Genomic DNA, 20,429 nt, shown 5'->3' on the forward strand with positions numbered 1-20,429 from the left:
TCAAGGTATAATTCTTGTTTGTTAAAAGCTTGGTTGAACAATTGCTTCAAGACGGTTTAATTGCACCTGCAGGAGAATGAAAAAAAAAAGTTTGCTTGGGTCATCCTCTTTTAAAATGAAAAAAAAATAAATAAATCTTCTATATTGAAACACTGTTCCTGTTTATGTAACATCTGGCATCTCAGTAGCGCACGTAACATCAATATGATATACTCTACAACAATAGTAGTAGTCAAAGCTACGATAGCAATAGTTTTCATAACTGCAAATGGATAAACTGACTATGTGCAATGTGAAAGGGGCGGCTTATAGTAACAAAACCACAAAGAATATACACCAGGCTCTGCACTTCCTCTCTATAGAGTTTTATAGTGTCTTTCAGGTCATTGTTTTGCTTTTGCGGCCTGCAACTTTACTGTTCTGGTGCACTCTTACGGCGTTGGGTTCAGCCGCAGTGGTCAGCTCTAAAAACTGACTGCACGCTACCTGCTCAGCTCCAAAAGGCAGAAAGACAAAGTCAATGAGTGGTGAGCATTTAGCAGCTAAAACAGTTTTCTATGAGAAGTTAGAGCCCAAAAATGCCAGACATATAAAAATGGGACAACAAATAATAAATTAAGGTTGTCTTTCCATATCCGCTGGACTTTTAAATAGATAACCGTTTGCTAAATTCACCATATCAGCTTAAAAGGTGATCATATGTCAGTGTTGTGTCCTCAAGTGGCCATAAAAAGCATTCAGTTCAGGTTTAAATGTCCAGTGTGTAGGATTTAGTGGCACCTAGTGGTAAAGCTGCAAATTGCAACCAAATGAATACTCTCCCACGTCTCACCCTCTTATCCAAGCATGTAAAAAAAAGTTTGGCTCTGAAATTCACATAAAAAACAAAATATCTATATCAGTGTTTGGTTTGTGTGTTCTGGGCGACTGTACAAAAATGGCAGCTCAACATGGCAGACTCAATGAAAGAGGACCTGCTCTCACTGTAGATATATAGGGCTCATTTTAAGACACAATGATTCTGATGTTCAGATTATTATACACTAATGAAAACGTGCTAATGAATATTGTATTCCATTCCTGCAAATACATTTTTCACACTGGACCTTTAAGTACTTACTGTACTGTACTGTACTGTACTGGATTAGTTGTGGCGTGACTACTGGCAAGCTCACATAATCGTCTTGGCTTAAAGTAGTCCCCAATAGTACAGGTGGCAAAACTCACACTCAGGACCATTATCACTTCCACTCCATTATGGTTCTGGCCTGCACCATCACTACCATCACAGCAGCTGACCTCATCAAAGCTGGACGACCCGTGCTGACCTCATCAACACTGTGTGACCCCCCATGACCTCATCAAAGCTGGACGCCCCATGGAGCCCTGAGGGCTGACGACAGGCCCTAAGAAAACACCCCATCCATTAGGGTGCCAAGAGCACTGTAAATGTGGAGTGTCAGCGCCAGCCATCTTCACTGTCATGCCCAATTCTCCAACCCCCCACCCGAGCTACTCTCCGGACAATGGAGCTGCTGAACCTCCAACCCTCCCAGCCACAATGTCCGCCCACGTTGGCTGGCAGCAGTGACAGAGGGGGGTGCCGGATGGGGAGGCCTGCTGCAGGATGGGACTCTTATTGAGCGTTTGAGCGATGAGCCAGGTCATCACATCTACCCAACTCATCCATCATGCCCCACAAACGGACACAAATAAAGAGGACACATTCCTGCCTCCGCTCCCACTACCACATTCAAGCCCTCTCCAGCCTTTTCTCTCCTTCCCTCTCTCTATGCGAGCCAAAGCCTGGAGGAAAAAAAAAGAGGACCAGAGTTCAGGCTCTCCCTCGCTCTTGGAGGCCATGGGAGCGCCAGAAGAAAGCGCCAGGTGGTTTTCTGACTCATGTCTCTTAGTATAAATCTGTGTTTGGGCCAAAATGATGGGCAGCCAGAAGGACTATATGGAGTAGGGAGGTGTGAGGGAAGTGGAAGACAAAGGGTGAGTAAAAAGTTTATGGAGTAATAAAGACAGAATGGAAGACATGTCAATCCACATTGTAGTCCTTTATTTCTTAGTTGTTCCTCCCACAGTATTGAATTGAAATGCATAACAGTTACATTGTAGAAAGCATTAAAACAAAGTACCTCAACTTGCTGATTACTTTTTAAAATCGATTATAAACAAAACAACGACAAAAAACAAACAAAAAAGATCTGGTCCCTCAAAACGGGAGAATAAATGAAAGTAATCTGTTATTTATCATAAGTTTGGCACAAGGGATTAACATGAACCGAACGTCACACAAGCTTGCAGACAACCGTAGAAAATGTCAGATACAGATCTTACCAGACCAATCATGCGTTTATGAAGAAATTATACCTGGCTTTTTTTTATTTTTTATTATTCATTCTTTATAATGTTTTTCATTTTTTACAATTGAATCATTAAATTGTCATAGAAAAAAAAAAACCTAAGTAATATCTATTCATCGACCGGTTTCATTAGAAGAATAAGGAGTGAATTGTATGTTTAATACTATCCGGCACTCAAATGTAATCTACAAACCCCATTGAACTCTGGGATAGGCCCGGTGAGGAAATCTCCCCTTCACCTGGGCTAAGAGCAGTGCTATTCAGTAAACAAACTACAGTTTGCCAAGAAATAAATACAGTTCTCAACATACAACAGCAAATAACAACAACAACACCAACAAAAAAAACAAAATCATGATTGTCTAAAAAATGAAAGACACACGAGCATGGAGTAGCTAACGACTAGCATTCAGGCTATTTAGTGGTATTGTTGGCTGACTAGGATGGATTCAAGGGTTTAAAAAATAAAAAAAGACATATGCCCTTTACAGAACAACAATTAACTTCAGCACTGGCTACTTATCTCAGTTAAAAAAAACAAACAAACAAACGAAAAAAACAAAACAAAAAAACATTGTGTTTTCTTCTCTTCCACTAAAAAGACAATCTATTTATATCCTTTCACAGATAGCGCAGGCGGGCAGGATGGAGTGCAGTGGAGAACAGTTGGTAGACACTCGTGTACAGTGCTATGATTGTGCAGACACACGCAGCTATGAAAACGCAGATGAGAAACTGGCCTGATTTCAGTATAACAGTTACTTGTTTTTTTTTTCTCTTTTTAAAATTTGTTCTTCAATGACTTCAGTGATATTAAAGTACTGCTAGCGCTGTCCTTACATGGAGCGGTTTTCATTTGAACTGAGGTTGCTAACGCCACCCTTCATTTTTATCATCAAGTACATGTATTTATGAGAAACACCTGTGGATCTCTGGGGAGGGGACGGGCCGGGGGGGTCAAAGGGAAGTCTTGTAATACATTTTAAAGATACTTTTGTCAGATGAGCCAAGGTTCTTATGCTTTATGCACAGTGACACATACTAGGCTGGAACTGGCTGTCTTAGAGACGCAACCAGACTCTCAGCGTTAAATGTTCTCCTTGCTTTGTATGTGCTGGGCAATTAATGCAGTCTAGCAATGATACATCAGCACATCCATCTTCCATGTCCACCAGCTGCCTTTGCTGTGCAAAACATAGAAATTCAGCAGAATAAATACAGCTATTATTACTTTAGCATTATTATTTTCACCACAATCATCATCACTGCTACCATCCTGGTTGGTGTAAGAAATCAATTTTAAGGTCTCAGAGGGACATTTTTCTTCTCTATCAATTGGGGTTTTTTTGGGGTGGGGTGGGGGTGGCTGGGGGCTAGGCTGGGTTCTGCATGGACAGTGACCGTGCTTTGTGTGTGTAAGGCGCTCCGCTCAGCAGTCAGATGGGCCGTGGTTCTGCTCAGCAGTCACTCTGTGGACGATCAGGGCCCCCCCTGCACATAACCCCTGTAATGGGCTCCCAGTGCCATAGGTCAGGTTTTGGAGGGATGGGGGGGGGGTTTGAAAGGTGAAAGGGAAAGCGCAGGGGTGTCATCATACATGGCTTAGGGACTGAATGGCACTGGATTCAGCAGCAGCCCGTGCCAGACTGTGCCACATGGTGGCTGGGTTGTGGGAGGCTGGGTGGAGAGAGTCCTTTTCAGCCAGAGACAGCATCATGGCATACGCCTGAGGGAGAGGGAGATGAATTACATTTCACTACCATGCTTAGATCGCAAACATGCATGTATGCCGTGCAGGTAAACAGATGTGCATGCATGTGAATCGATGTGTTTTTTACCTGAGACTTAGATTTCCTAAAGAGCGGCTGTTTGACGGCCTCAGTCAGAGAGGGAGAGCCAAATGATCCATCGTCCTCGTCTCCGTCACTCAGCTCACTCTCCTCCAGCTTGCGCATTTCCGAAAAGTGACGAATGTGGTCCAAGGCTGAGTAGCCGCTCTGCTCCTCCTCGTCCTTATATCTGCAGGTCAAGCAGAAAGTTAAAATAAAGCAAATTACAAGATACTTTTGACGGCACATCGTCATTTACACAACGTCAGATCTGAGGCCTCTATATCACATTTACCTCCTGGGAGAGGTTTTGCAGGTGAGGTTTAAGTCGTTCGGCTCGTTGAAGTCCATTTCGTCTTGTATGTCATCACTGAGGCTGCTAGGAAGCACATCGCCTTCCGGTTTCCCGGGGGTGTTGCTGGGCTCTTCCACTTCTTCTTCATCAGCACCGAGCTCCTCCGCTTCTTCATCTTCCAGGTCACGTGACCCACGGCTGGCCATCAGCGGCTTCTCTTCTTCAAACGGGCCGCCGTTTAACCTGCAGGACAGGAACATGGATTACATTAAGCTTGATAAAGTAGTAGACATTTGAAGGAAGAATAAATGACAGCGTCACTACCTTTTTACTACACATTTTTTATAAATGCACTTATTTTATTTTTGAGAGAAGAGAGGGTAAGAATTCTTTGATTTCTTGTTAAATTAGCCACATAAGAAAACACTGAAGCAAAAACTATAAATAGGTTCAGTATGCCAGGGTGCTGTCTTTTGTCTTTTGCTTTCTTACGAGTTCTTGTGAGAATCCGTTCTCTAAATATACAAAAACAATGGAGCGTCTGGGATAAAGAGCAGAGCGAGGTGAATCTGAGGCAGGACACGGCAGCTGGGATCGAGAGAGCCGGAATCCCGTTTGTCATCGAGGCTCTGGGGCCCCTTTGGGCACAGCAGCGCTGGGTTGATCGTTGCAGCACTTAAGTGGAGTGCTCTGCCTCTCTCCTTGTTTATTTTCTCTACTATCTCGTATTCATCTAATAGGCAAAATATTTAGCTGACAGCCCCATTTGGTGGGAGAGTTATGAGAGCGTTGCCAACCAGCCCATTCCTCTATCCCTGTGGAGGGAGCGAGGGCGAGCTATCCAAACTGCCTGAGTCTTAATCTGTCCCTCTGTCTCAGCGCCACAGGAAACCACCATTTGGTAAATCATCTGGAACCACATTAAGACTGATTCACTAATTACACTATGGGACGTCTTTCGTCAGCTCCCAAAAATGCCATTTCTCACACAAAGGATTCAGAGATGAGGACTGAGAATTGGACGAGGAGAAGTAGATAGATATGAAACAAAACCCATCGAGCCCATCACCACATAATTACAGGATGCCTATAAACAGGATACCTACGCTGGGTTTGAAAGGGACCCATTTGAGCGTGCAGTGACCGTAGAGGAAGGGGAGCGAGGGAGTTATTGCAGATTATGTTTAACACATACAGGATCAGCATCATTTTCTCTTTCGCCAGCAGCTGATCATATTGTGCTTTCAACAGAGCTCCCGCTGGGATGGAGAGTTTGAGGCTGATGAGGTGGTGGTATTCGTGCCGTGTCGAGCTCGCGGGGCTGAGAAAAAAGGACTAGCTCCAAAAAAGAGAGCGAGAGCTCTGTGATTAAGAAAACAGATTCGCTAATTACGCTTTCAAACGTGGTAATTTGCTGGGGATAAAGTATCTATCAGAAGTAGTCAGGAGCACAGCACTTTGAAAGGAAACACGGGCCGACCCTTTGACCCCACCCCCTCTACCCTCTTCCTGTAGGCAGACATGTTGGTTCCAGATGTGGTGGGCTAACTGCTGCACACCCCCCCCCCCCCCCCCCCCCCCCCCCCGCTCCTCCTGGTTCTCTCTTCATCGCTCTGACGCTCCACCGCCGGGTCCTGCTCTCACAGGCCCTTCTGCACAATCACACACCAGTCTGCGAGATCTCTATCTGAACCTACAATCTGTCCTGTGATCACACCAACATGAGGCACGTGAAAACAAACTCGGAGACCTGAGCAGACCTCTCAACTGCTATCCGACCTGATCACAGCTCCGAGAATTTATTTGCATAATGCTCAGACGTAGTTGCATGTGCACAGTTATCTGTTCATACGTGTGGCCAAAAGGCAACTGATATAAAGAGTTCTGCACGTTTCAAAAACCTGCCATTATCTTAAATGTCATCACAGATGATTGCTCTTTACGCCAGATCTTGGAGCATGATGTGATAATTAACAAGAGCTGGCTGGGTGGTATGCAAGTCTAAAATGGGCTGATAGCAGCTGACCCATTATTCATACTTATTCAAGCGATGAGAGTTCTTTTTAAGTCCAACAGACTTAATGTAGTCACAATTAAAGCAAGAGTTCAGTGAGCGGTAATGTGGGTTAGGCTTGCAGGTATAGTTTCAGATAGATACATGTTAATGTTATCCTATATCTGAATCTTTTCACGAGGGTCTGGCAAGGGAGCTTTAGACAAGTGCACACTGATATTTGTCCATAAACATCTCGTTTAGCTCTGCAGATGTAGATCTGTTTAAGAAAAAGAGAAACAGGCCCTCTTACCCTTCCTCAGAGGGGTCCGGTGATGTCTGGTTCTGGCCTGTGTTGCTGATGAAATTTCTTATTTCATTGAAGTAAGAGTCTTCCTTGTCATCCAATATGGCACTGCCACTGTCCAGTTCAGACTGCGGGGACGACATTGCAGTGCCTGAGGAAAGAAAGAAAGATGTCCTGAAACATTTCTACTTAATGGGTGGCTTGTTTTCATTGTTTAAAATGTAAATGATGACACACTGTCTGTTTGTTCTGACCAAAGTTCCCATAATTAGCTTCAAATCTGTCACTGTGTGACAGTGCGACAGATTCTGTATCTGCAAATCTGCAAGTGTTTTCCTAATGATGTAATAGTGGACCTAATTTATCATGGGGAAAAACTGGATCATGGAATTCTCTGTGATATATTTTGGTATCTTTGGAAACTTTGAGATTTTGACAACAATTTCAAATAAAATTATGGGAGTTTTGACAATGCTTGGTCACACAGAAATGCAATTAATAATGGACCTGCCAAAGTTTCTCTGAGGTTTCCGCAACAAATGTTTTATTATTTTAACAATTGAGGAAGCAGTTTTTCTTCCAAACAATCTTCAGTCTTTTTATCTTTGTTTTGTGGGCCGGGGAATACTTTTTTTGATTCTGCAAAGGGAAAGCTTGGCAGATAACTGATTTCGTATTTGGGAGAGTGAACATCGTGTCTGATTAAGTGGAAACCTCCTCTGAGGGCTGTTGCTCTCAGCTGCTGGCCAGGTGTCACTGCTTGTTCTGCTGATTCAGAGTCAGAGTGATGCAACCTCTCAAACCCATACGCCGTGCTGCTGATTAAAGCAGCTCATTCAAAAAACATTTTGTGCTGTTGCAGGGGTTGATGACAGATTTATGCAATTTAATTTTTCAGCTTCTAAAATTGTTTCCGATCATGAGTAAATTATGTTTTGTATTATTCAGCAGAAGAATTTATAAATACTAAACGCACTGCTGTGTCACAAATCAGCAAAGTAGCTCTCGTTTTCTCTGATGTCCGGAAAGAAGCAGAAATGTGTGTTCAAGACTTCTAACCTGAAAGGTTGCCGTTCTCGTGCTTCTTGAGGTGACGATCCAGGTTAGTCTGCTGACCGAAGCAACGGTCACACAAGTGGCACTTGAAGGGCTTTTCCTTGTTGTGGATGTTGCGGATGTGACGTTGCAAGTTGGAGGAGATGCTGAAGGAGCGGTCGCAGTATTTACACCTGCAGGAAGAGTGCAGGCGTTTACTTATACAATTATAAAATGACAAAAACAGCAAAAGCTGCTAGTCATAAGTACAACTGTACTGCATAATGGATCAGGAACTAGTGGTTTGTTCTATGGGAAACATAATGGGATACATAATGAAGGACACACACACACACACACACACACGCATGCATGCACACGCATGCATGCACACACATTCAGACAGTCCCAGCAGTCCCACAGTCCCAGACATGATGGAGGAGCTTGTTTAAGGTGAAACAGCTCTGCCTCTTATCTCCAGCCAGCGCAATAAAATTGCATTCTTCTCTCACAAAATAAGCACGCAACAGATTTGGTTCTAGCCCTGCAAAATTAGAGCCTCTTGCCAAGTTTCTTCATGCAAAATTATACGAGAAGATTACATCTTTTCTTCTGGTGGAATTAGCTCGCTCGATTGGCTGTCCCTCAGGAAACCCCCCGGTTATCTCCACAAAAAATTACAATAAACAGCGGTGATCTTTAATGGCATGCCAGCGTGTGGAGTGCAGGCTATCAGGCTGGGGCAGTAGAGGCTTGCGTCTGTCTTTCTCTCTCCCCTGTGGTCAGCAGGCCTCCTCCAAGCTTTGGGCCAACATTCCACTACCTTGGTAACTACAAAGCAGAACAGTGCTAGCCAGAGCTTACTCATTATCCAAATGTAGTAAATGTGCAAGATTCATTTTTACATGTGTACTGGACTGCTGCTGCATTGTTACTTCTACTTCAGCAGCACCTGGAAAACTCTGCAGTGTTGACGTAGGGAGACTTTTAAAACGGTGACCAAAGTTTTCCATGAAACAAAATGCTAAGAAACTTGAAAGTGCATCTTTTTGCCCAATTTGCCAACTAGACTATGATTCAAGACAAAAGAAAAAGAAGCTTAATCTTGTGATAACCTTTTAAGTTGGCAAGAAAATCCCACTTGTGCAGGGCAAATAGCCAGTAGGCTTGCAGATCACATCAAGTTTGGCCTTAAACGCACAAGAGAAATGACCACAGCTGCCGGGCCTGGACATCTGCCCGCGCTCCTCATCACCCCAATTTTTCACCAAACTTCCTCCCTTCCTCTCTGCTCTGCTCTCTTACCAGCCCAGCTTCAAACCCCCCCTCTCTCTTCCTGTCACCCTGGCGACGGACACCATTTTTCATGAGGCAAATTATTTAGCAGTAGGATAATTATTCCAAGCTTTAACGGCATAAGAAAACACACATAAACTCTGTTCTAGCTGTAGACAAGAATTCCCTGGGAAAACATCCATGCGCTGTTAGCGAATGAGTTGCATCTCTCTGTTTGTTTGAGAATACACTGTGTGAACGTGTGTTTGCTCATTTCACTCATAGCTGTGGCAAAAAGAAAAGCAGTTCTTCACTCGTGAGTTAATGTACTATTGTGCAAATCAAATTCTTGACTAAAGGATAATTTGCCAATCTAATTTTGTATGATGTGTATTCTTGGAAGTGAGGAGGGCTGATGGAGGGATACTGGCGAGAGAGGAGGATGATGATTCAGCCGACATGTTGCTGTTGGACTTAGTCTCTTCCCTTAACAGCTCAAACCAAAGCTAAACACCCACTCATCGCTTCAACATACACACACAGACGCAGACAGCTCCAAGACACAGTACATGTGTGTAAACGTGGCTCTTTAGACTAGAAATGGTCTTACCTGTATGGTTGCTCTCCTGTATGAGTCCTGAGGTGGCGGGTCAGGTTAGCAGAGCGGGGGAATATTTTCCCGCAGTATCTATAAAAGATTTTTTAAAAGATGCTTATAAGTATGTTTAAACTTTAGAAATCTAAAAAACACAATATTCTTATTTTTAAAAAACACAGGAATAAAATAACTCTCACTATTTAACAATAACAACAATGTGAAATTACCCACAAAAACAGAGAAAGACAAAATAAAGAAAGAAAATAAAATCAAATATATATTTAAAAAATGTCTATTTGCCATTGAGTATTGTCACTTCAGGACCAAAATTAAAAATTTAAATGAAAATGATAAATGACAAGCCAGTTGCTATAGTTACCTGCATGTGTAGCGCTCCTTGCCCTTGCGCAGCAGCGTCTCTGGAAGTGCAGAGGGCGGTGCTCTGAAGTCAAACATGGAAGGGACGGAGCGCAGCAGGTCACCAGACTCTGGCTTCAAGGAGCCAAAGGTCTCCAGCTTCTCTGCCATGTTCTCGATGGCCGACATCTGAGGAAACAGAGCGAGGGGTTAGCCTTGTGCTTAAAAACATACCGTATACTTCATCTAGAGTTGCAATCATCCGACATGCGTCGCAAAGAAACTGGTGTGTTAATCCAGTTTTCATGTCACTTGGATCAAAGAAACTCTTGGACTCAGACACAAAGGATGTTATGAGATTGTGCTAATAAAATGAGGGTTTTAAGACACATTTCACAGCCTGGATACTACAGATAGAAAGACAGCCATGCAATTATGCTGCAGGATGTGGTTGAGTTTTTTTTGGTGTCTGATTACAAGCAAAATGCAATGAATAGTTTAGTTTAATATACCAGTCAGGGCACATGACCTAAACACTGAAAAAATAACAGCCGCAATAATTTTTTACATTTTCTGTAGATGTCTTTACATTAAGCACTAATACCAAATTTATAGATTTGATTCTGATTTACTATTAAATGTTCAAATATGTAATTAACACCTCCTATACTGATCTGCTCATATCTTGTTTGAGTGACGAGCGTTGTTTACAGGCATCATACCAGATGAAATGAAGTGAAACAGGTATCGGTTGAATTCTTATTATGACGTTCATCAATGATTCATGAGTCACAAGGTCAAATCCCTGGGATATGTGCATGACAAGTACATTTGATACTGATTCATAACTTTGCAGTTAAACAAATGGTCAGTGGAGAGAGAGAGAGAGCAGGTGTGAAACTCTGAATGTTAAATTCAGCCAACTCTTGTTCTCACTGCAAATACACATATCCATGTACAGTGGATACATAAGCACACACACACACACACACACACAGACACACATAGGATTAAAGACTGCAGCTAATCTACTAATGAAGCTGAACATTTACTTTCATCAGATACTCTCAGAGGAAATATGTGTACTTGTCAGCTGGTCTCTGTGCGTGTTTGTGTGCGCATATGGACGAGAAACTATGTGCGGCATGGTGGCCGTAGTTGATTAATTGCCATCAATGTGTGTGAAAGAGAAAATATATGTATGTATGTGTGTGTGTGTGAGAGAGAGGAATGTATTTGTAATGCATTTGTATGTCTGAGTGTGTGTGCGCGTGCTTACAGGCATGTGCGTCGTATGTGAGCGTGATTGCACGTGCTTAGTGTGTATCTGTGTGTTGTGAGATACATGTCTGTGTGTGTGTGTGTGTGTGTGTGTGTGTGTGTGTGTATGTGTGTGGCAGAGGAGTGATTCATGTCCACTGCTGGGCTGTAAACTATTCTGTGCACAATGCGGGCAGACAGCACATTCGTCAATATGAAAGATGTTGACATTACTGATCAAGGGCCAGACACGGGTAATAATGATATCGCTGTGCTGAGAGGGGCGGGATGGGGGAGGAGCGGGGGCTGGAGGGGGGAGTGAAGGAAGGACCAGAGGGAGGAGGAGAGTGGGGGGGGCGGGGGTGAGGGGGTCCCAGTAGGCCGCAGGGCCTGTCAGCCCATCTCGCACACACACACACACACACAGGATTTCTTTTCTTTTTTTAAAGGGGGCCACACAAATTTGCATTATTTTGCGTGTATTGAATTTTCAGCCTGTTTCTTATTCTTATTTCAATAAGGCAACAAATCAATGGTGATTCGGGTCCTCCACCGGAGCCCTGCTCCGACTCTGACATTTCATCTCCTGCTTTCACCCCCTGTCACTCTCAGGCTTCACGCCAAGATGGAGCAGACCGAGGGGAAAGAAACAGAGGAAGAGAATCGGAGAAGAAGCATGATGAAGGACTAGACGATAGGGGAGAAGAGTGGGAAGGAAGAATAAAGAAAGGAGGGGGGAAAAAAAGGAAAAATGAACGAGTGAAAGAAAGAAAGCAAAGAAAGAAAGAGCGAACATAGCCCCGGAGACAGAAGGGCTGATGGATGGTGGTGGAGCTTGGTGTTGGGAGCGGCTGATTAGGAGTGACGGCCGAGTGTAAAGTTCCTGCCGCAGCCGTCGACGTTCCCACTGAGGGAGGATGTGGAGTGTCAGGTCCGTTTGATTATGAATATGCCAATGCTGCATGCCATGAATCAAAGGCAAGAGAGAGACAGAAAGAGAGAGAGAGAGCAGAGCGAGAGAAAGAAGGAAGCCAAAGGATTGAAAGATAGGCGAGGAGTTGTGGGAAAGAGGGAGGTGAAATGCTTTCATATTTCTTTTGACTGTGCACTGTGTATTTCATTGGGCTCTTTTCAGGCACTGGAGTGAATACTCAGTTTGTCTGCCTTGCTCAACAAGAGCCAATAACTCTTGGGAACATTAGGGCTCCTAAAGCTGTCGGCAGTATCGAGCCTGTCCGATAAGACACTATTTAGAGTTAAAACTATTCCACCCCAGCTCCATCTACTGGGGAATTCTGATCCCACCTCGACCCACTCATGCTGCTGCACTCTATTAAGAGTTTAATCTCACACCTTTAGTCAACCTTTGCCTCTGTATCCTTTAAATGAAAGGCATAGTGCTGTTATTAAAAAGAAAAAAGAAAAAAAAAAAGATATTGGTAACTGTATAGCTGTGTACATGATATAACATTAATATTGATTTAGTGTTATATCTTTTCAGTTCAGAGCTCAATTTGAAACAATTTCTGCATTTTCCATGTTAGTGTAAGAAGACAAAATAATTGTTTTAACATTTTTTTGTTTATTGTGAGTCTTGTCAAAATGTTCGAAAAAGCAGCTGAAAGCGTTTTGGCCGTTTTTCCAAACCACACAAATTCTTTGTTTGCGGTTAAATGAGTAGCAGTAAACGATTCACATATCCAATCCAATATATATTAATGCTTGAAATTAATAAGCATCAGTTTGCTGCTGATTAATCCCTTAAAAACCTTCAGACGTTGAGATGTTTTTTATGGATTGTGAGCCAAGTTCATTAGGCCACTGTTTGACAATGTTGTGTGTGTGAAATGTTCAACTTAAAGGACAAGAGGATAAACGGCTCCACATTTTGCTCTAAAGCGATTTTTCAAAGGTTTTATAACCCCCCTACTCTTTTGTATAGGAGACCCACACACACATATACACCTCCTGAAACCCCCTTGTTCTTCCCCCCCGGGCAATATGTGTGTGTCTGTGAACTTGCTTGTTGCTGTAGCGTCGCTCTGGGACCAGCAGTTGATTGGCTATCTTCAGATGTCAGTGATGCTGTGAGGGCCTTAATTAGCGAGATGCATTCTCAATTGTTGATCTTTATCGGGAACCAGATGTTTGGAGGGAGGAACTAACCCCCACTCCCCCCGCCAGTGTCCCAAAGAGACTGTTACCCTTGCGCTGATGTAAAGCAGCCCCCTAAACACCACCCTCCACCCCACCTTCCACTCATCCCCCATGCCCATTTGCGAGAGCCCTGCTTCATTCTCCAAATAAGCAAACATATATTGAGAGATGTTGGATGGACAGGGTGTAACTCGGCTGGAAATCCCCGCTTAAACCCTTTCATGTGAGATCAGCGAGAGGATATGACCAAATGTAAAGATGTAAATGAAATAAAAAGTAAGGCTCAAATACTCAAGGTGAATCACTATAAAACAATATATATATGTACAATATAAACATTTCAAATTGATGAAATTTCTTTGTATTAATATATGAGAAAGTAATTCTATGGCCAGAAACGGACACAACTCCGTTCAGTGTGTGATGGTGATGGGCTAAAGCCATGCGAATGCTGGGTGATGTCAGTTGTAAACTGTTATGCAGCCCATGCATTAATTAGGGTATGGGGTCTGTTTGGTAGAGGTACAGGTAGAGGAACTTACCCAAGTTCTCTGATCTGGCAAACGAAACTGAGGGGCGGAACAGAAGGAAAAGACACAGCAGTCAGAACCAGGAAGTGGCGCATGAATCAACAGCTTTTGATTGGACACAGATGGGTACAGAGGGAATGACGGGTCTCGATGTGATTAACTTTGAATGAGCAATGAGCTGCCTATCTGCAGAGTTATGGTGCTGGAGTTATAGGGGGCTCTAATAGTTCCCAACACTTCCTGGTGTTCAATAAGCTCATTATAGCAGGCTACAAATACAATTCCAGTATGTAATCTAAGCCAGTATTGCTTAGCAGTAAAATTTCCTGCCAGGAAATAAAAAGCTGAATCACTAAAGGTTGAAAATAGTTCCAGTCCCCTCAGCTTTGCAAAACTCTTTTTTGATATATGGCTCAAGAGTGAGTCAGGTGACTGAAAACAAACCCCCTCAAAAGTATACAGAAGGGCCCCTTTGGCTGGTCTGGCTTAGACCTACCCGGGTCTGGTGTTTCTGGGAATGATTTGTGTGTCCAGACATCATAAAGTCATAAAGATGGCCTAAGCACTCTGTTAGTGTTTCTACTGATAGGACACCTCATTAAGGCGTGTGGGACAGCCATGTGGCTGCTGCAGGCTGGGACCATGCAGCAGTCTGGACAGGGGACATAAATCAGACAAATGAAACAGCCTGTAAAAACCAGACCTGAAACGGCCAGAAAAGAGGAAAAAAAAATCATATGCCTGAGAAAGTGGTGTTTTCACTTTCCAACGGAGCATTCTCACCCGTGGGGGGAGATTGAACAAATGAACGTCAACGCAACACGTCATAGACACACATACGCCTTCGCCCGCGTGCATGTGTGCGTGCACATATATGGATTCTCTGAAATACTGAACCCAGGGGCAGAAATCATTGCTTTAAGAGCATATCATTTTTTTATATTGTAATCAAAGATACGTTATGGGAAGACGTGTCAGAGTGTGCCCTTTCTTTCTGCCACATCTGTTTCAGATAGCCAAGAATGAGCTCAACAGGCAGTAGCTTGGATAAGGCTGAGCCACATACTGATCCTCATTAATGCAGTTTGATCACCCTAAGACAACCATTCATATTCATAATAAATCATCACTGGTTTCAGTCACATCTGTAGATGTAGGAAGCTAAAACTGAAGTCAACTTTAAAAGAATAAGAAACAATAGGCACAAATGTACCGTTTCACGGGTGAGAATGTGTGATTTAGTCTTTTGTGCAAACAGAGTGTGTGTCTCCTTGTTATTTTTCCCCTTCTGAATGCCCCGAGTTATCTCAGTTCCCGCTGATGCCACAGTCAAAACTTACCTGTGGATGGAAGAGGAATCCTGGAGCTGGTCGCATGTACTTGTCCTTTAGAGTCTCAAACGGATCGCTCATTCTCCTCTTCTCAACCCTGCTAATAGTATATTTCTGTCAGCTCTTATCGCATGTACAGCAGAAAATATTGATACACTTACTACACTTGCAATTAGGTGCTCTTGCATATTACAATGAAATGATTCTTTACAATTGCAGTAGTGATTTGAGCAGTAAGAGGTCAGCTACTGGGAATAACAATACCTGTAGATGGGGTCCATAAAGAAAGGAGTGGGCCTGGCATGCTGTAACGAAGTATCAGCTTTTGGGATCTCCACCACTGTTTTCTCCTCCTCATACCCCAGATTATTCTTCGTGTCCTCCTCTCTTGGATTGCGTCCACGGCCCCTAGTCCCCAGGCTCAGATCTAGCGGCTGATCCTGACCTGTGGACTGGGAGGCCTGTGGTTTGGAAGGAGCGAATGTGGCAGACTTCTCCTCCTTTCGCTTAGTAGTGAGGTCAAATGGTGATTCGGATGAAGATTTGCCCTGGGCCTTCTTGCAGTCATCTGCTGGAGACTGTGGCTCGCCCTTCAGGCCTGGAGGTCTGAGGTCCCTGTCTGGAAAAGGGTAAACTGGAGGAGAGAAAGCTGGGAAGAAAGGCAGTGGGAACATGGACGGATAGGGCAGGGACCCGACCTTCTTGTCCTGCAGGCCAGCCAGCCCTGTGGAGCCAAAGTACTTCTCAGCAATGGAGGCAATGGCCTTAATAGAGTCATTTACAGCCCCTGTTACAGCTGTGTGCTCGTCCAGCGAGGATGGGATGAGGGAAGGGCCCGGAAAGTCTTTGGCAGCACTGCTGCCTGTCAGGCTGGGGCTCTGGGGTCCTCCTTCACTGGCCTTCCTCTTGGGACCTTTGCCATTTTCTCGAGCAGCTCCCCTCTCCCTCTCACTGTCCATGTCACTCTCTAGCTCGGAGCCCGATGTGCTCTCAAGATCACTTCCGCTGGGCGTGCTGACATCGTCCAGGTCGCTGCTCTCAGACTGGTCACTCTGCTTGTTCCGCTGCTTCGTGGAGGATGAGGAGCTCTGGGCGTGGAGCTCTGAACCTGGCATCTGGTTGCCAGGTGCACCGCCATCTTTACGGAGAGCCTTGAGTAGTTCTCGGGACTCCTGAAGTCCAGGGCTTGGAGGCAGCAGTGGACTCTTACTCAGCTCTGCACCGTGCCCAGCAACAGGTGCATGGGCTGGTTGTCTGACAGGAGAGGTGGCAGGAATGAGAGGTGGCCGGTGGTAGAGTCCAGAGGGGAAGAGGCCAGGAAAGCTGAATGGAAATGCTGGGGCAGCAGGGAATGTAAGCCCGCCATGGTGGCGACTGGCCCCAAAGTAATCAGCCAGCCCAGAACTGCCGTGGCCCATTGCCAGAGCTGATTTGTCCAAGCCAGGGGCGCCAGGGAGTGGCATACCCTGGGCAAACAATCCCCCTGCTGTGAAATGGTTTTTCCCTTCACAGAAGCGCCGGTGCTTGTTGAGGGAGGATGTGGTGCTGAACATCTGCCCACAGTCCTTGCACTTGATCTGTGTGCGGCAGTCAGCGTGCATGCGTTTGTGACGGCACAGGTTAGAGAACTGGGTGTAGGACTTGTGGCACACCTCGCCTGCATGTACAAGGAGACAGATACAGAACGTATCAGTATGCAACACACACCTACCCGCGCATACACAAAATAACATCACATGACATGACATCTCTAATTAACATGCTTCAGGCTGGGTGAGGCAAAGGCAGAGGAAATACAGTATGAATGATATGCTCGTGTTCCCATCAATACTCTGACAACAGTTTTCCAGCAAAATAAGGAGGAGAGGTGTGTCCAGATCCTGGCATTGTAAGAGAATCTGTTTGGTTCGACGGTGTGAGTCAGTTGCTGCCACTCATCACCTGCACATCAAACCAAATTCCCAGGCATCTCCAGCCCTATTGTCCTCTCAGGGACGCTCCCAGGGAGTCCATAAACAATCACACACAGACACACACACATGCATGCAGGCACATTCACAAAATATTCACATAACACAGAGAAACTGAACAACACGCACAGACATACACACAAACACACACACACACAGGCATGCTGACATACAGATATACACACACACACATTCTCAGCCGCATGCAGTACAATGGCTCTATTTTAAGTTTGTGAAGGAAGCGGAGTTGAATGAATCCTATCCTGCAGTCCGGTTCCCAGGGATAGGTCTCACGTCCTCTACTGCCGCTCTTCCCTCTTCCCCCTCCGGGCCTTCCCCGTCACCCCCTCACCTTGTCCCCATAGTTGGATCCCTGCGCTAAGTGACCTTCCCACAGTCAACCCCCTGTATGCATGTCTGTCGCTCTGTCTGACCCTGGGAGACGTATAGTGGCAACATCCGGCCCTGAGACAAAACCTGACATTATCTATTGCCATTATTAGTCTGTCAACATTATCTACTACCAGTGGATGATTTGTTTGAATTTACAAAAGTCCCTCAAGTACTCATTGTTTTCTCATGCTCTTTTTCTCTTGCTATTCCAATAAAAGTCAAGAACGCAGTTTACAAAAGAGGGAAGATGTTCTTCTTTTGCTGGCCCGCTCCCACACTATAGGATATTTTGCAATTCAGCTACATTACAGCTGACATTTCAATAAGACTTTGATCATTGGATAATATCAGAAAGCAGTTAGAAGCAGCTCTGGATGATTGATTTACTTCACATTGTTATTAGTTTTTCAAAATGAGGATAAGGAAGTGGTTAGGCTCACCCTGTGATTACACTTCTGCATACTTTGGATGCCTTCCAGCCACAAGGTGCACAAAAGGCAATTTAAGGAGATGGAGGGGAAGAGCGGGAAAAAGTATTGTGGAAACAGATTCAAATAAACACCCCAGAGGAACGCCAAATGGGAATACTCGAGCCAGGAGTGAATGTAATCTTGTAAAAAAAAAGAAAGTCTATTTTAATGAATAGACCCAGAAAACTAAATTGAAATGAAGTGTATTTGTGGCTTGGCTTTGGCAGACACAATCAAGGCAGAAAGATAGAAACATTTTGAAAACATCTGGGGGGGGAAAAAAAAGAATGCCTTATTCTTTTGATTTTGCACATGATGTTTCCTTTTCTGGAAGCTGCGGATGTGTCTTGCAACATAGCTGAAGCAATCTGGAAACTGTATCTCAATACCTTTCAGCTGATTAAAATGAATCTGGGTGAGTTTAAGTAGCAGCCATTCACAATGAGGTAGGTAGCACGTCTGCTTGGAAATTTAAGTAATACATTTTGTGTAAAATAAAAGATTGTGTTGATAATCAATAACAGTAAATAAGTAGTCATTAAGTAGTCTGATCTGTCTGTGTGGAGTGGAGTAGCTGCTTCCATTGCTCTCTCTTTATGTGTGTGTGTGTGTGTGTGTGTGTTTTTACAAGTATAGCCACATGGCCTGAGCAAACTACAAGAAAAGGCCCTGCACCATAAATCATGTAGCTGTGACATTTACAGACTAACAACACACACACATGACACACTGAGTGTGGGATCTGATTCACTACACGCGTGTACTCGTCAGCTCTTAATAAACTGAAACAAAATATTATAAACACATTCCTGAGAGGACAGCGGTGGCTAAGTAGTGGCTTGCTGAGTGTCTAAATTAATAACCCAGCAGGCCTGAGTGGTTCACTTTCACAGAAAGGCTCCGACACACATACGCACATACACCCATAACACATTGCGTGCACTAACATACAAACAGAATCACGTGCGCATACATTACAACACTATCCAAAACACGTACATGCCCTTCAAGAGCAGCCACACAAACAACCACTTCGGACACACACATGGTCTCTCCCGGGCAGCCGTCATGTTTAAGGCTGCTCAGTCTTTTTTTTTTTTTTTTTTTTTAACACAGCCATTAGTTGTTTTTAAACCTGCATATTTTCTGCTGATTACAGCAAATGGACTCCTATTCGGAGGGAGCACAGGGAAGAAGGCTGTACATGTGGTTGCTATTTGTGAGGAATGGTGCATGTGGCGGAGGGAGAGAGGACGAGAGAGGGGAGTCAGAGGTCTGCAGTGGAGATGCAGTCACCCCTGCTTATGTATATATGTGTGAGTGCGTTAATGTGTGTTTTGTTTGAGGAGGAGAAAGAGTGTGTATGCGGTGTGTGGGGACAGGTTTCTGTGTGCTCGTGTGTGTGTGTGCGTTGTTGCGCAGGGTCAGGGAAAGAGAGACGGGGCAAAGGGTGAAGGTCATAATGCTTTAGGGGAACGAGATCAGATCTGCGGAGTGAGGTGGTGAAAGTGTGAAAGGTCAAAATGTGTTTGGGTCTTGCAGGAGTTAGCGTTTACTGAAGAGCTGGGACAAAAGGTGTGTGTGTGTGTGCGTGTGTGTGTGTGTTTGTCTGAGAAAGAAAAAGCCTGTTAGCTGTAGGTGAAGCTGGGTCACTGTGAGAGGCAACAGTGAGGTTAGACCATGTGGGATTGAGTCAAATTACATGCTAGTTTAAATGCTGTTATCACCATATCAGCACTGTGTGAGACTGCTGATGCAGATAAAAGTGCATGGCTTTTGTCTTAAAAGAAATGGTGCTGCCACTCTGAGCACACTACTATATGATCCCATGTGTAATTCCTGTAGAACATGACTGACTCTTGAGAAGGAGCTGAGGAAGGATAAAAATATATTTTTGCAATAATATCACAGTTTTTCTATTAAAGGCAAGTCACAAGCATAGTGTTATTATTATTATTGTTATTATTATTATTATTATTATAACGTACTGAGGAGACTTACATAGGTAGGGTCTTAGTGACTTACACATGAAGGGCTTGACACTGCTGTGAATGTGCTTATGCTGCTTGAGGCCCGAAGACGTTGCAAACGTCTTGCCGCAGTCAGAGCAGGCGTGGGCCCGCGCCCCGACGTGCTGTGAGCGGATGTGCCTCTGCAGGTTACTGGGGTCTGTGAACACCTGCTGGGGGAAGCAACCACACAGACACAACGGGGAGTTACTATCTGCTTCTACAAACATGCAGGGAAAATAAAAGAA

At 44.3% G+C, this 20,429-nt stretch overlaps 1 protein-coding gene across 14 annotated transcripts in view; it reads right to left on the reverse strand.

Moving 5' to 3' along the window:
• Positions 1 to 2,048: 2,048 nt before the first annotated feature.
• The window catches only part of mecom (MDS1 and EVI1 complex locus), a 136,465-nt gene continuing 118,084 nt past the window's right edge, over positions 2,049 to 20,429 (reverse strand). For 3 of the 14 annotated variants that reach the window (XM_027280594.1, XM_019253073.2, XM_019253081.2), the window contains 11 exons: positions 20,174 to 20,354; positions 15,604 to 16,996; positions 15,349 to 15,439; positions 14,021 to 14,047; positions 10,084 to 10,250; positions 9,717 to 9,794; positions 7,856 to 8,025; positions 6,803 to 6,947; positions 4,497 to 4,739; positions 4,211 to 4,391; positions 2,049 to 4,098 (listed from right to left, as the gene is read on the reverse strand). In XM_027280594.1, coding sequence (XP_027136395.1) covers positions 3,964 to 4,098; positions 4,211 to 4,391; positions 4,497 to 4,739; positions 6,803 to 6,947; positions 7,856 to 8,025; positions 9,717 to 9,794; positions 10,084 to 10,250; positions 14,021 to 14,047; positions 15,349 to 15,439; positions 15,604 to 16,996; positions 20,174 to 20,354 — 2,811 coding nt within the window. In that variant the 3' untranslated portion in view covers positions 2,049 to 3,963. The remainder of the gene's footprint in view (positions 4,099 to 4,210; positions 4,392 to 4,496; positions 4,740 to 6,802; positions 6,948 to 7,855; positions 8,026 to 9,716; positions 9,795 to 10,083; positions 10,251 to 14,020; positions 14,048 to 15,348; positions 15,440 to 15,603; positions 16,997 to 20,173; positions 20,355 to 20,429) is intronic. The other 11 variants (XM_019253075.2, XM_010751986.3, XM_019253077.2 and 8 more) reach the window with 11 other exon arrangements.

Source organism: Larimichthys crocea, chromosome VII (genome assembly GCF_000972845.2).
Source record: "Larimichthys crocea isolate SSNF chromosome VII, L_crocea_2.0, whole genome shotgun sequence".
NCBI lineage: Eukaryota > Metazoa > Chordata > Actinopteri > Sciaenidae > Larimichthys > Larimichthys crocea.